Source organism: Xenopus laevis, chromosome 2L (assembly GCF_017654675.1).
Source record: "Xenopus laevis strain J_2021 chromosome 2L, Xenopus_laevis_v10.1, whole genome shotgun sequence".
Lineage (NCBI taxonomy): Eukaryota > Metazoa > Chordata > Amphibia > Anura > Pipidae > Xenopus > Xenopus laevis.
In genome coordinates, this window is record NC_054373.1 from 140,424,953 (window position 1) to 140,437,206 (window position 12,254).

The following is a 12,254-nucleotide window of genomic DNA, read 5'->3' on the forward strand; positions in this document are numbered from 1 at the left end:
AACTTTAAGGTGAACCACCCCATGGAGCATAATCTATGTTTATTTGACCTGACTTACTATTTATTTCTATCCTGTTCATTTAAGGCTCATGGCACTCCAGTCATTTTCTCTGGCAGTGGAGGAATGCCTCTGACTGCTGTGCTCTTTGCCATTGACTTGAATGACAAGTGCCTGTCACCAGTGGGCTACAGGCATTTCTTTTCTGCCAGCATAGAAGGTGCTACATCTGCCATTATCCAAAAAAATATTTTTGTTCATGTAAAGGTCACCATACACAGACAGATTTAAAGGAAAACTATACCCCCCAAACAATGTAGGTCTCTATTAAAAGATACTGAGTAAAACAGCTCATGTGTAAAACCCTGCTTCATGTAAATGAACCATTATCATAATAATATACTTTTTTAGTAGTATGTGCCATTGGGTAATCATAAATAGAAAATTGCCATTTTAAAAAATAAGGGCTACCCCCTGAGATCGTAAGATTTACTGTGTACACATACAAACCACATGTAAGGTCACATGAGCCAATTAACAGACAGAGTTCTGCCTTTTGCTTCCTCACTTCTTCCTGTTACAGTTAGAGTTGTAGTATTTCTGGTCAGGTGATCTCTGAGGCAGCACACAGACCATCACAAAATGGTGGTTCAAGGCAAGAGATGTAAAAGGGCAATATTTATGTAAATATATATTCCAGTTTGGTAAGATTCTTTAATATGTCATTCAATTTGATATAAACTATCTGTTGCTTAAGTATTCATTTTGGGGGTATAGTTTTCCTTTAAAGGTGCCAAATCTGGCCCTTCACAATAATTCTGCATCTTATCTGCCTGTATATGAGCCTTCCGATGATCCTACCAGTATCCAGCTAGGCTTGCCACATGACTGGTAAAAATGTTGCTTGATGCCAATGTTATTTATAGGCAAAAACCTTAAAAATATAGAAAGATCAGTATTTTTTTCGAGAAAAGGTGGCAACCCTATATCCAGCTGAAAATCAGCCTCGTGTCAATCTAGGTTTGATTTCTCCAACTAGATCGAGCATATGTCTGTTGATCAGGTTCTTGATCCAACCTCTGGCATAGCCAGGGCTGCTCCTGCCATAGGGCAAGGTGAGATTCTTCCTAAGGCAGCACTCAGTGGCCAGTTGCAAGGGGTGGCAAAAAACTTTAAGATCCGAATTTCTGGGTTTTAACCTAAATTCAGGGGCGGCACCAGAGTTGGTGTCTTGTTACAAGCTTGCTGATATAACTAAATAGAAGGAATAAATAAGGAGAAATTTAAAAACTTGGACTTTTAAGATTGCCCCTGGGCATAGCAGCAATTCTGATCCTCAGCCCAAGGGCCAAGCGATTGGAATGAGCCCAATAATTCCCATCTCAAGGTGGTCACTGGAGACCTCACCAAATAAGCAGTTGTTATACGTTATGGTAAACTAAACAGTCCTATTAGTTTCTCCTTATTTATTCCTAAAATAAGTCCTATTTTGTTCTTTCAGCAAGCGTGTAACAACCGTGAGGCGTATTTTGTCTATAACCATTCTGCAACACTGTCACATGCCCATTCCTCATGTATCCTTGGTGCCCCTACCAATAGATTGTAAGCTCTTATGGGAAGGGACCTTCGACCATATGTCTTGACTTATACTTGCATTATTATTTGTAACTGTTTTGTTTCTATCTGTTTGTGATCTCCCCAATTACAGCAATCAAAATACATATTTTTTTGTACATTATAGACAGTAGAAGAATTTTGGTATTATTTCAGGTTGCTTCATGGGGGAGAGCCCAGTAGATGGCAGCAGCAGCTGAAAAATTGATTTATTTTATTAATGCACAGACCTAGGGAAGCCTAATCCTTTCTTCAGCAAATCAGTCGCTCAGCTGTATCCCCCATAACCTTACTGTACATCTAGGTGTTACCAGAAACCACTCTACTTTCTGTTATTCTGGTTCTGTCCTATATGATATGAGAATACTCATGTTTTCCTCAAAAATATGGTATTATCACTTTAAACCTGAGAGGTCAAGCCATCTTTTATTTTTTGATTAGACTTGACTATGTTAAATAAATGTTTCAGAGCAAATCTCTTATTAAATAGCCCATTCTATGCATTGGTAAAACTCATCTCCTATTGGTTTATCTTCAGTCATTTACTTCACCAGGATAAAATGCCAGCCGTCTACCATTTGCTTGTGTGTTTTCAGAACTAACTTGCTGCTTGCCATTTAGTTAATAGGCAACTGGTGACAGAGTTAATACATCAGAGGTAAAAACACTTCACGGGTAATGTACAACCACAAGTGCAGTGAACAAAGTGCAATCGACATGTTTTTTTTACCCATAATGCGGCAGTTTCCCCCAAAATTGCAGTATTGTTGCAGACGCCAGTTGGCACTAAGAGCTTTGTATATCTTTTTGCAGATGCTGCATTTAAAATTCTCCATCCTAGGACAGTTCCCGGGTTCTTCAGGTTCAACAGCAACAATGCTCTCCTGGAGTTCCTGTTGCAGGTAACTTTTCATTTTAGGACAAATGTGTGAAGGAATCCTCTGGAATATGAGCTTAACCTCAGTCTTTTGTTACATGAAAGGGAACCCCGGAAATTAAAGAGCATTTCATTGACTCTAAGAAAGATGTTGACCGTCACCTTAAGGCAGCGTGTGAGCATTTCATTCAGCAACAGAGCAAGATATTCATTGAACCATTGGAAGACTTTATGACAAAGGTAATTACACAAGGCTTTGCAATACACTATCAACTGCTCTGAGTTAGTCAGCGACTTTAAGGGGGCCCCGTGGGACATAATTGTTCAGTAAGTTTGCTTTTGATCCTCAGCGTGCAGGTCAGATTACAGTTACCCATGTGACCCCCCTCAAGTAACTGATTGGTTACTACCTGGTAACCAATCAGTGGAAACCAAGAGAGCTGAAAAGCAGGAAGTAGTGTTCTCGCTATTAAGTTAGACATCCAGTCACTCCAGCCTTTATACTAAGGATGCACCGAATCCGCTATTTTGGATTCGGCCGCACCCCCGAATCCTTCTCTAAAGATTCAGCCGAATACCAAACCGAATTCGAACCGAAGGGGAAAACATTTTTTACTTCCTTGTTTTTTTGGACAAAAATCCGAATCATGCTGAAAAAGCCCGAATCCTGGATTCGGTGCATCCATACTGTATACATTACATTTTTGGCTAACTAACTATATTAGAAACCTTTTTTATTATGCACAGCCTATCTATTTACCCAGTTTTTATTTTCACACTGAACTGTTCCTTTAATGCAAAATGGCAATTCATTGGTAAGAACTACCTAACTTCACTTTGTAACTCTTACATATCTGTGAACATCTGTGTATTTGAGTCGCCTTTCTTTGCCTTCTACAGGTTACTGCACTGAAAACCATGGCCAGTCAAGGAGGGCCAAAATATAGTTTGTCACAGCAGCCTTGGGCACAACCAGGTTTGTTACTTGCTTTTTGGTCTATAGTAACATTGTAGCTCTATTATGCCCAAGCCTAGGAAAATTCACTTCAAGAATGAAGACATCTGCCTGTTGCCCTTATTGTTTTATGACATCACAGGAGACTTGCATTATATCTTCATTCTCTTTGAACAGATCGTTGTCATATATAGATTTCTCAGATGTGTTTTTATTCTTCTTTTCCAGTGAAGATAAATGACCTGGTGTCTTCCACCTACAAGACCATGAAAACCAAACTGCCAGTGACACTTCGCAGCATGTCCTTGTATTTGTCTAACAAAGATACTGAGTTTATACTGTTTAAACCAGTCAGGGTAAGTGCTGCTTGGATATCCGTGCAATTTCTCTCATTTGCAAACATTTTTTAATCCTTACATTGACTGTCCAGCTCATGAGTCTATAAATATAACATTTATCCCAGAGAGTGTCTGATGAGTGACTTTTCTGTGGCAATAAAAGAAAACAACACATGGGGCATTGTATCGGAAAAATGGAAGCAATGAAATCATTCGGAATTGCAGCCAGTATCTCTTCTTCATTGTACGTGGAACATGTGTGGCTTATAGGAATAATTGATGTTAGAGATCCCTGTTCCATGACTTCAATTGCTGCTGGAAATTAGCAGCTGAAGGACCACAGAAAGGACTGGCTAAAGCCTAAGGGCTCATACTGATGAGCGGTTGAAGCTGCGCTCCCCTGCGTTCTGTTTTTCTGCATTCAGCCGCAGGGGAGCGCAGGAATAGACTCATTAAGTTCTTTTCAACGGGCTGTACTCACACAAGTGCGTGTAGGCGCCGAACACAGGTTGAGACGCAACATGCTGCATTTTTCCAGCGTTCGGAGCCTACACGCGCCTGTGTGAGTACAGCCCCATTGAAAATAACTTAATGCATCTATTCCTGCGCTCCCCTGCGGCTGAACGCAGGAAAGCAGGGGAGCGCAGCTTCAACCGCTCGTCAGTAAGAGCCCTTATAGTAACTTAACCTATTGAACCATACTTTTGTTTGGTTACTTTTGCTTATTATTTTATGCCCCTCACATTCACATGAAAAATTAGCCTTTAAAAGGCAGGGTTTCTATGACAGCTGTCTGTCCGTCTATCTCGTCTCGATTGATTACGTTTTATTTTATCTTAGAGCAATATACAGCAAGTGTTCCAGAAGATTCACATGTTACTGAAGGAAGAATTCAGCAGTGAGGATTTGCAGATCATTGCTTGCCCTTCAATGGAACAGGTAGAATAAATAGTATATCCTTCTGAACATAAAACAGTTTGACTGTGCCAGAAGAGCAATCGTGTAAGATGTATGATTATATGTACAAAGTGCTTTAACCAAAGTGCAGTTCATTGTGGCTATTACTTCCCTCCATTAATCATTTCAAGCTCAATATGCCTCTCCCCTTGAAGGGGATTTGATCTCAAAAATCAAATGTTACATAATGATAGAAACTGTCATTTGAATCAACCAGTTGTATATACATTTAATAAAAACTGGATTACATTTACAGAAGTTGTTTGTAAATGTAATTTGGAATGAATGTATATTGGAAAGTTGCTTAGAATTACATTCAAAAGGCAACATGTTATGTTGGGTTTACATCCCCTTTGAAGGAGAACTAAACCATAAAAATGTGTGTCTAAAATGCCATATTTTATATACTGCTCTTATTGCAGCAGCCTAAAGTTTCAGCTTGTCAATAGCAGCAATGATCCAGGACTTCAAACTTGTCACAGGGGGTCACCATCTTGGAAAGTGTCTGTGACACATGCTCAGTGGGTTCTGAGCAGCTGTTGAGAAGCTAAGCTTAGGGGTCGTCACATATTATCAAGCAGAAAATCATCCTGGTCTGTAATATAAGCTGATGCTACAAGGCTGATTATTAAATTCAAATGCTAATTGTACTGGTTTCTTTGCTGCCATGTAGTAATTATCTGTATTAATTACTAATCAGCCTTATATTGTGACATTTCTATTCTATGTGTACTGTGTATTGTGAGTTGGTCCCTAAGGTCAGTAAGTGACAGCAGCACAGAGATGTGCAGTGAATCGGCAGAAAAGAAGATGGGGAGCTACTGGGGCATCTTTGGAGACACAGATCTTTACTGCTAAAGGGTTGTGGTTGCCTTGGGCCGGTACAGAAGCCCAAAACTTAATGTACAACATTTCTACCCTACTTCTTTAGTTAGGCTGAGTTCTCCTTTAAAACCATGCTCAGCAATTGTACATGTACAGGTAAATAATCAAATCATGATTAGGCCAAAGATACAGAATGTTCTATGGAAAAAAGAAAAAAAAAAGCGTTGTGGCTTTTATAAAGTTTGACAACATGTTTTTCATCCTTAGGTGAATCTGTTGCTGTCTGTGACTAAATAGTTAAAGAAATGTCTGTCTCTATCCTTGCGGTACGGAGAAAGCAAAGCAGAAGTGAAGGAGTGATGCTCTGCAGCGTGCAGGCTGTTACAGGCATCCATGTCTACATGAAGCAATGTCAGTCCTCCAGAAGCAAGGAGGCCATACCAAAGCTTTACTGTGATTTCTGAAAAGCTTTAGACATGTTTAAAGCAAACCCAATATAATATTTCACTCCGAGGTGGAAACAAAATGAAACCCGCTGCCATGTATGCTTGGAAAGGGGAAATTTCATTCCAATCAAATATTAACTTAAAATCTGAATTTATAATATAGTGATCATTTGATTGGCATTTGTTCTAGATCTCACTGGAGGGCTCTGATATCTATGTACATGGCATAGTGAAATCCCATGGGGGGATTAAGCGAATGACTAGCTGCAGTTAGTAAATAGAAGCTGGGTGGAGCTGTTGGCTTGTCACAGTAAATTCATTGGTGCCCTTATCCCTGTAGCACTGTGTCAGCCTGTGAGGGAGAACTTGTAGTGCAGCTCAGTGAGAAACTTGTAAAATAATAATAATGAGCATTTAAATCTTTCTGTCCCCTGATAATACCTCTATTCGCCTAAATTAACTAATTTTAGATCAGGCTGTTTTACCATTGAGTTCTCTGCGATGTACAAGTAAGTGATCACAATTCCATGCAGCAAGTGGCATGACGTTCTGTTCTGTTTTGCAGTGTTAGAAGAATACGGGCTACAAATTGAATTACTACTTGCTATTGTGTCCGTTTGGCAGCTTGCACTAAAGGAGACAATGAGTCCATTTATTGAGGCCCTTTTTAGCCATTTTATATCAGTCTATAGAAAAGTATAGATTAGGGAGCAAAGTGCATCAATTTGAGAGATAGTGGATAGTGTGCAGGGTCTGAATTGTAAGTCATATGGGGAAAAAGGAAAATAACTGACCCTTAAAATTGCACTTCCCCATCCCACAATGCAATTGCTCAGTGAACCAGCTAAAAACATAACTTTTACTAATTAAATTAAAAAGAAAATCCAGGAAAAAAGGAAGGAACAAGAAGACGGAAAGACTAAGGGTATAGGGTAGGTAAACAGTCTGTGAGCATCAGAATGAGTCTCAGACCCGCCTAATCAGCTTGCAGCCGGCTGCTACAGTCACCTCAAGGTGTGCCATTCATTAACCACCCCTTCACCCACAATGCACCCCTCCCAGGTGAAGGGGTGGTTAATGAATGGCACACCTTGAAGTGACTGTAGCAGCCGGCTGCAAGCTGATTAGGCGGGTCTGAGACCCATTCTGATGCTCACAGACACAGTTTACCTACCCCATACCCTTAGTCTTTCCGTCTCCTTGTTCCTTCCCTTATTTTAATGGTTTTTCCTGGATTTTCTTTTTAATTTAATTAGTAAACGTTCTGTTTTAAGCTGGTTCACTGAGCAATCGGATTGTTGGATTAAGGGTCCGTTCTTTTAATTTTTCCTCGTATAGCAAAAAAAATGTCCATATTGTTGCTAAATAAAAACTGAAACTGTTAGGATTATGTTATTTCTGCTTTAAATCTGACATTCTGTTTGCTAAGGGCTTAGACTTCCCAGGTTCTCTAGGACGTTTGAAATATTTATATTAAGGCAGAAGGAAAGGCATAATCACTGGGGGTGCCAAAATGTTAGGTACCCGCCATAATTGCTTACCTGAGACCCTGGGCCAGTGCTCCGGTTTACTAAATACTGCACCAGCCCAGGGTACTACTATAGAAGCATCACATTCATATTCTTCCTGCTCTTGGATTCTTCATGTGGCCCTAGTCTGGGTGCAGTAGAGTCAAATGCCAACGTTTTGCTTCTAAGTTTGGCTTAAAAAACCCGGACCAGGCCGAAGAGATGACTCAAGAACATGAAGAATATTGCAACGCGCTGGTCATACAGTAATACCCCGGCCTGGGGCAGTTTTGAGCTAATTGAAGCACTAGGTTCTTAGAGAAGCAATTGTAATCTCTGGAGGTGCCTAACAATTTGACACCCCCATTGAATTTGACTTTCCTTCTCCTAAAATGATTGTTTGGGTGTAACGGATTTGGGTGCTCTCACATTAGTAGTGCATGTTTTTCAGAGGCATTACATCAACGTGGAGTCCATTGCTTGCTGCTCCAATTTACATGTGGGCTTCTCTTATTACTCCTTTACTTTAAAGAATAAATATTAGTAACAGACGACAACATTCATTTTCATTATGTACCAGACCTACCAGTCTGTAAACTCTGTTTCTTTTAAGATATGCAATTACACAACAAATAATTATAGTGTAGGATAAGTTTCACGATTTACAAGAAATCCTTGTGTTTGTAATTAAAGGAATACATGGGAGAATACTTCTATTAGACGTTGGGTTTAGATAAAGTCCAAAGCTCACGGGTTACAATAAGATTTCTCTTCTTTAGAGCTTCAACTGTAACGATCTGCCTAGTGCCTTGTAACATATGTATATTTATCTTTTATATTAGATTTAGGCCTTTTGCCACCGGAAAAAGCCTTTCTGGAAGGGAAAAGGTCACCAGCTGATTAATGTACATAAAACGTTTTAACACCCTGTACAGCATTGTAATCACTATGGTATATATCTGTATTAAAGTGGGAACCTGGTTTAATTCTCTCCGTATATGAAACATATTGGAAGATTTAAAATATGAATTCATGGTGAAGCATTGATGGCTAATTGTAAAACTGCTTTTTCCTCTATGTACAGTTATCAAATCTTAGGTACAATATTGTACAGAGCTGTCAGAAAATATTTAAATTGCTTTAAATCATCTGAAGAAATTTTGTTTTAGTAACTTTTTATAATAAAAGTCTTGCCTCCTTAATTGCTCTTGAGTTTTGTGTAATTGAATTCAAGGGGTTATAAATAGAACTCTTTCCCCAGAAACATAAACATGTAATACAGTATGTGCCTTGTTACATACTGTATATAATGTGCTAAAGAGGTCAATATTTAAATCTAATACAAGTGGTACAAAGGCATGTCTCATGGAGCTGTACGGCTCCTCAATCCCATTATTTTAATCATGGCATTAATAGTACTGTACTAAGAATGGGGGTTATAGTTTTAAAGGTCGAGTTGATTTTTACCTGAAAAATGTGAGTTTTAAAGGGTATTTTTCAGTCAAACACGACTTTTCTGGTTAAAAAAAACTCACTTATTGGATTTAAAAACAAATGATATATATTTTATTATACTTTGAAGCTGGAAATAGCTTGAATGTGAAAATACTCCATCTAAAAAACCGTTGAGGTCATGTAGAAATTAATTGCAGAGGTCCTTTCAACCATGTTTGAGCAATTCAAGTTGTTTTCCGATGAAAACTCGATTAATACGAGTTTTTGGGTTTTTCACCCAGAATTCACTGATGAAAAGTTTTTTCCATTCAAGTTTTTTTCTTAAATCAGAAAACATTTGAGTTGTGAGTTCATTCGAGGTATAAAAAAAACCTCACAAACCTCTAAAACTCAACCTTTTTATATATATATATATATAATCCATCCAAAAGTCGGCACTCTCGAAAATAGAAATAACTTGCCTGGGTGCAGTATTCAAAAGTAATAGTCCATTGCATAGAAACCGCACTCACAGGTCTTAAGTATCTTTTAAAAAATGTAATTTATTATCATATTGGCGGCTGACGTTTCGGCCTAGTGAGAAAGGCCTTGGACTAGGCCGAAACGTCAGCTGCCAATATGATAATAAATTACATTTTTTAAAAAGATACTTAGGACCTGTGAGTGCGGTTTCTATGCGATGGACTATATATATATATATATATTATATTATATTTTTGTGCTGGACCACAGCAGGACCTTCCTGTCATCAACAAGGATGCCAAAAGTTATTGTCCACAAAACATCAGGTCCCTGCATGCAATGGTTTAAAATATCTCTGAGCCCCTAATCATGTTATTTCACTTTACCAAAAATCATTCATTCTGATATGAAACCACAAAACTTTCTGGTTTCATCAGTAACTTCTTGTAGCAACTTTTTGTTCTTAAGATTCAGTCGTTGGAGGGAAGTAACAAATCTCTCCCTGAATGCTCTGTGAGACCCAACATATTAGAAGTATAAATAGGCTGTGTGTAATTAAACTGAAGTAACTAGTACAAGTCCTTTAAGAAAACAGACCAATGTATAAGCAGTACAAAGTATGTCTGACTGTCGGTTATTTCATCATCATAAGAGTTGTAAGCCTTCCAAGTAATGGTCCATACCTTGTACTTTCTTCTTCTTTAATAACATAAAAATTGCAAAATGTGATATTTCACCATTAAGTGAACTGTTGATAATCAGCTAATGTATTATTCGTATGATCAATATGCCAATTTGGGACATTTTCTAGCATCTGGCTCATGTCAGCTGATACATGCATGATCTTCCCTAGGAGTTCTTTATGCTGCTCAGATATATTCAATTGAGACACATTAAAAAGAAGACTAGACAGCTTAAAAATGTAAAAAAACGAGCTCCTGAAGTTTTTCTTTTAGAGTTGACATTGTTCTTATTCCTTTTTATTTGTTTCTTAGAAAGTCCAGCCAAAGTGTTTTGTCTCCAGCCAGTGTTAAGTAAGTAGTGAGAAGTGCAATTTTGCAAGAAAAAAAAAAATCCATTGCCTCCTTGAGCTCATTTAAACAGCATTTGCACTACCAGGTCCTTGCTCTTTGCATGGAGCACTGGACCAAAAATCCAATGTTGTCAGAATTTTGAGGTAATTCATCATCAGATATTTTATCATCATCATCATAGTCTAGCTGTTAATATTTTGAGATATTTCATCAATAGAGATGTCATCATTATCAGAGGTCCGGCTATCAGACTTTGAGACATTTCATCATCATAAGAGATTACATCTTCATCAGAGATCCGGCTGTAAGACTCCTGAAATATTTTGTAATCATCATCATAATTTCATCTTCTTCTGAGGTCTGGCTGTCAAAACTCTTGAGATGTTTTATCATTATCCGGGATTTCAGGGATATGTCACACCATCAGGTCAAACTCCTGTTGCTATTCAGCTAATGGATTATTTGGAGGATGAATATGCCGATTCAGGACATGCTCATGTCGGCTGATGCGCACATAATCTTTCTTAGGAGTTCTTTATGTTGCTCAGTTGTAGTCCATGAAGAGATATTAAAAAAAAGACTGGGCAATTTAATGTAGACTCTTTAAAATGAGCTCCTGAAGTTTTTTTTTTTTTTCAGATTTGACATTTTTCCAAATGCCATTTATTTGTTTCTGTATAAGCTTAGTAAGGTCCAAGCAGTGTTGTGAAAGAACTGGAAAGCACCAATTTGGAAAACAATCCAGTCCCTCCAGCTCATTTACACAGCACTTGCACCCCGGGGTTTCCATTTCTTTGCATGGAGAACTGGATCATAAATCCATTGCCCTGTGCAAAGAGCAGCATCAGAGTCTGCTGCTCAGTCCTGTCCGCCGCAGGGTGTGAGCTGTGCAGCCTGCTGCTCCTACGTTCCGCCTTAGAATGGTACACAAGGTATGGGATGGGCGGAGGACGTCTACGTGGCTTCCCTGCATGACCAATTTAAATTTAGCATGGCCTAACACAGGCTGCATTACATTCAGATTGCAGTCCACTGGTCTGGGCCAACTGCTGCCTTGTTTTCACTTTGCCACTGTGTGTGGGTCATTGTGAATCAGCCCTGATGTGTTTGCTTTGATTTTCATGAGTATATTTAGCAAGAAGTGCTCATTAGTAGCAAATGAATCCACAACCCTTATCACTTCTTCAGCAGTAGGTATTTTTTTTTTAATTATCCCCTGTTGATATTAAAAGATAAATAACGGCTCTATATCCAAACACACCTGTAACAACTCTCCTCACATTAGTTGATCAGTGCAGCAGTTCAACTTCATTTCACCTGTGCTGTCCAGATGTCTGAAAACCACTTCTACAGAGTTATCACGTAGTTCAGTAATGAGCCCAGACAAGCTCATTAAAATATTGCACTGATACAGTTTGAAGGAGATCCCTGAGAGTGTAAAACATGTGCCATTAAACATTAGTGAGTCCATTCTAGATCTCACCTGCATCCTCTTAAAGGAAAACTATACCCCCCAAACAATGTAAGTCTCTATAACAAGATATTGCATAAAACAGCTCATATGTAAAACCCTGCTTCATGTAAATGAACCATTTTCATAATAATATACTTTTCTAGTAGTGTGTGCCATTGGGTAATCATAAATAGAAAATTGCCATTTTAAAAAATAAGGGCCGCCCCCTGGGATCGTAGGATTCACTGTACTCACAAACATACCAACAAACCATACATGTTAGGTCACATGAGCCAATTAACAGACAGAGTTCTGTCTTTTGCTTCCACACTT

At 38.6% G+C, this 12,254-nt stretch overlaps 1 protein-coding gene across 2 annotated transcripts in view; it reads left to right on the forward strand.

Annotated features, from left to right (window-relative positions):
- The window catches only part of cog3.L (component of oligomeric golgi complex 3 L homeolog), a 32,908-nt gene extending 26,097 nt beyond the window's left edge, over nt 1-6,811 (forward strand). For both annotated transcript variants that reach the window (XM_018247329.2, XM_018247330.2), the window contains exons 18-23: nt 2,425-2,513; nt 2,594-2,728; nt 3,389-3,464; nt 3,672-3,799; nt 4,622-4,720; nt 5,831-6,811. In XM_018247329.2, the coding sequence (XP_018102818.1) occupies nt 2,425-2,513; nt 2,594-2,728; nt 3,389-3,464; nt 3,672-3,799; nt 4,622-4,720; nt 5,831-5,860 (557 nt within the window). In that variant the 3' untranslated portion in view covers nt 5,861-6,811. The remainder of the gene's footprint in view (nt 1-2,424; nt 2,514-2,593; nt 2,729-3,388; nt 3,465-3,671; nt 3,800-4,621; nt 4,721-5,830) is intronic.
- The last annotated feature ends 5,443 nt before the right edge of the window (nt 6,812-12,254 follow it).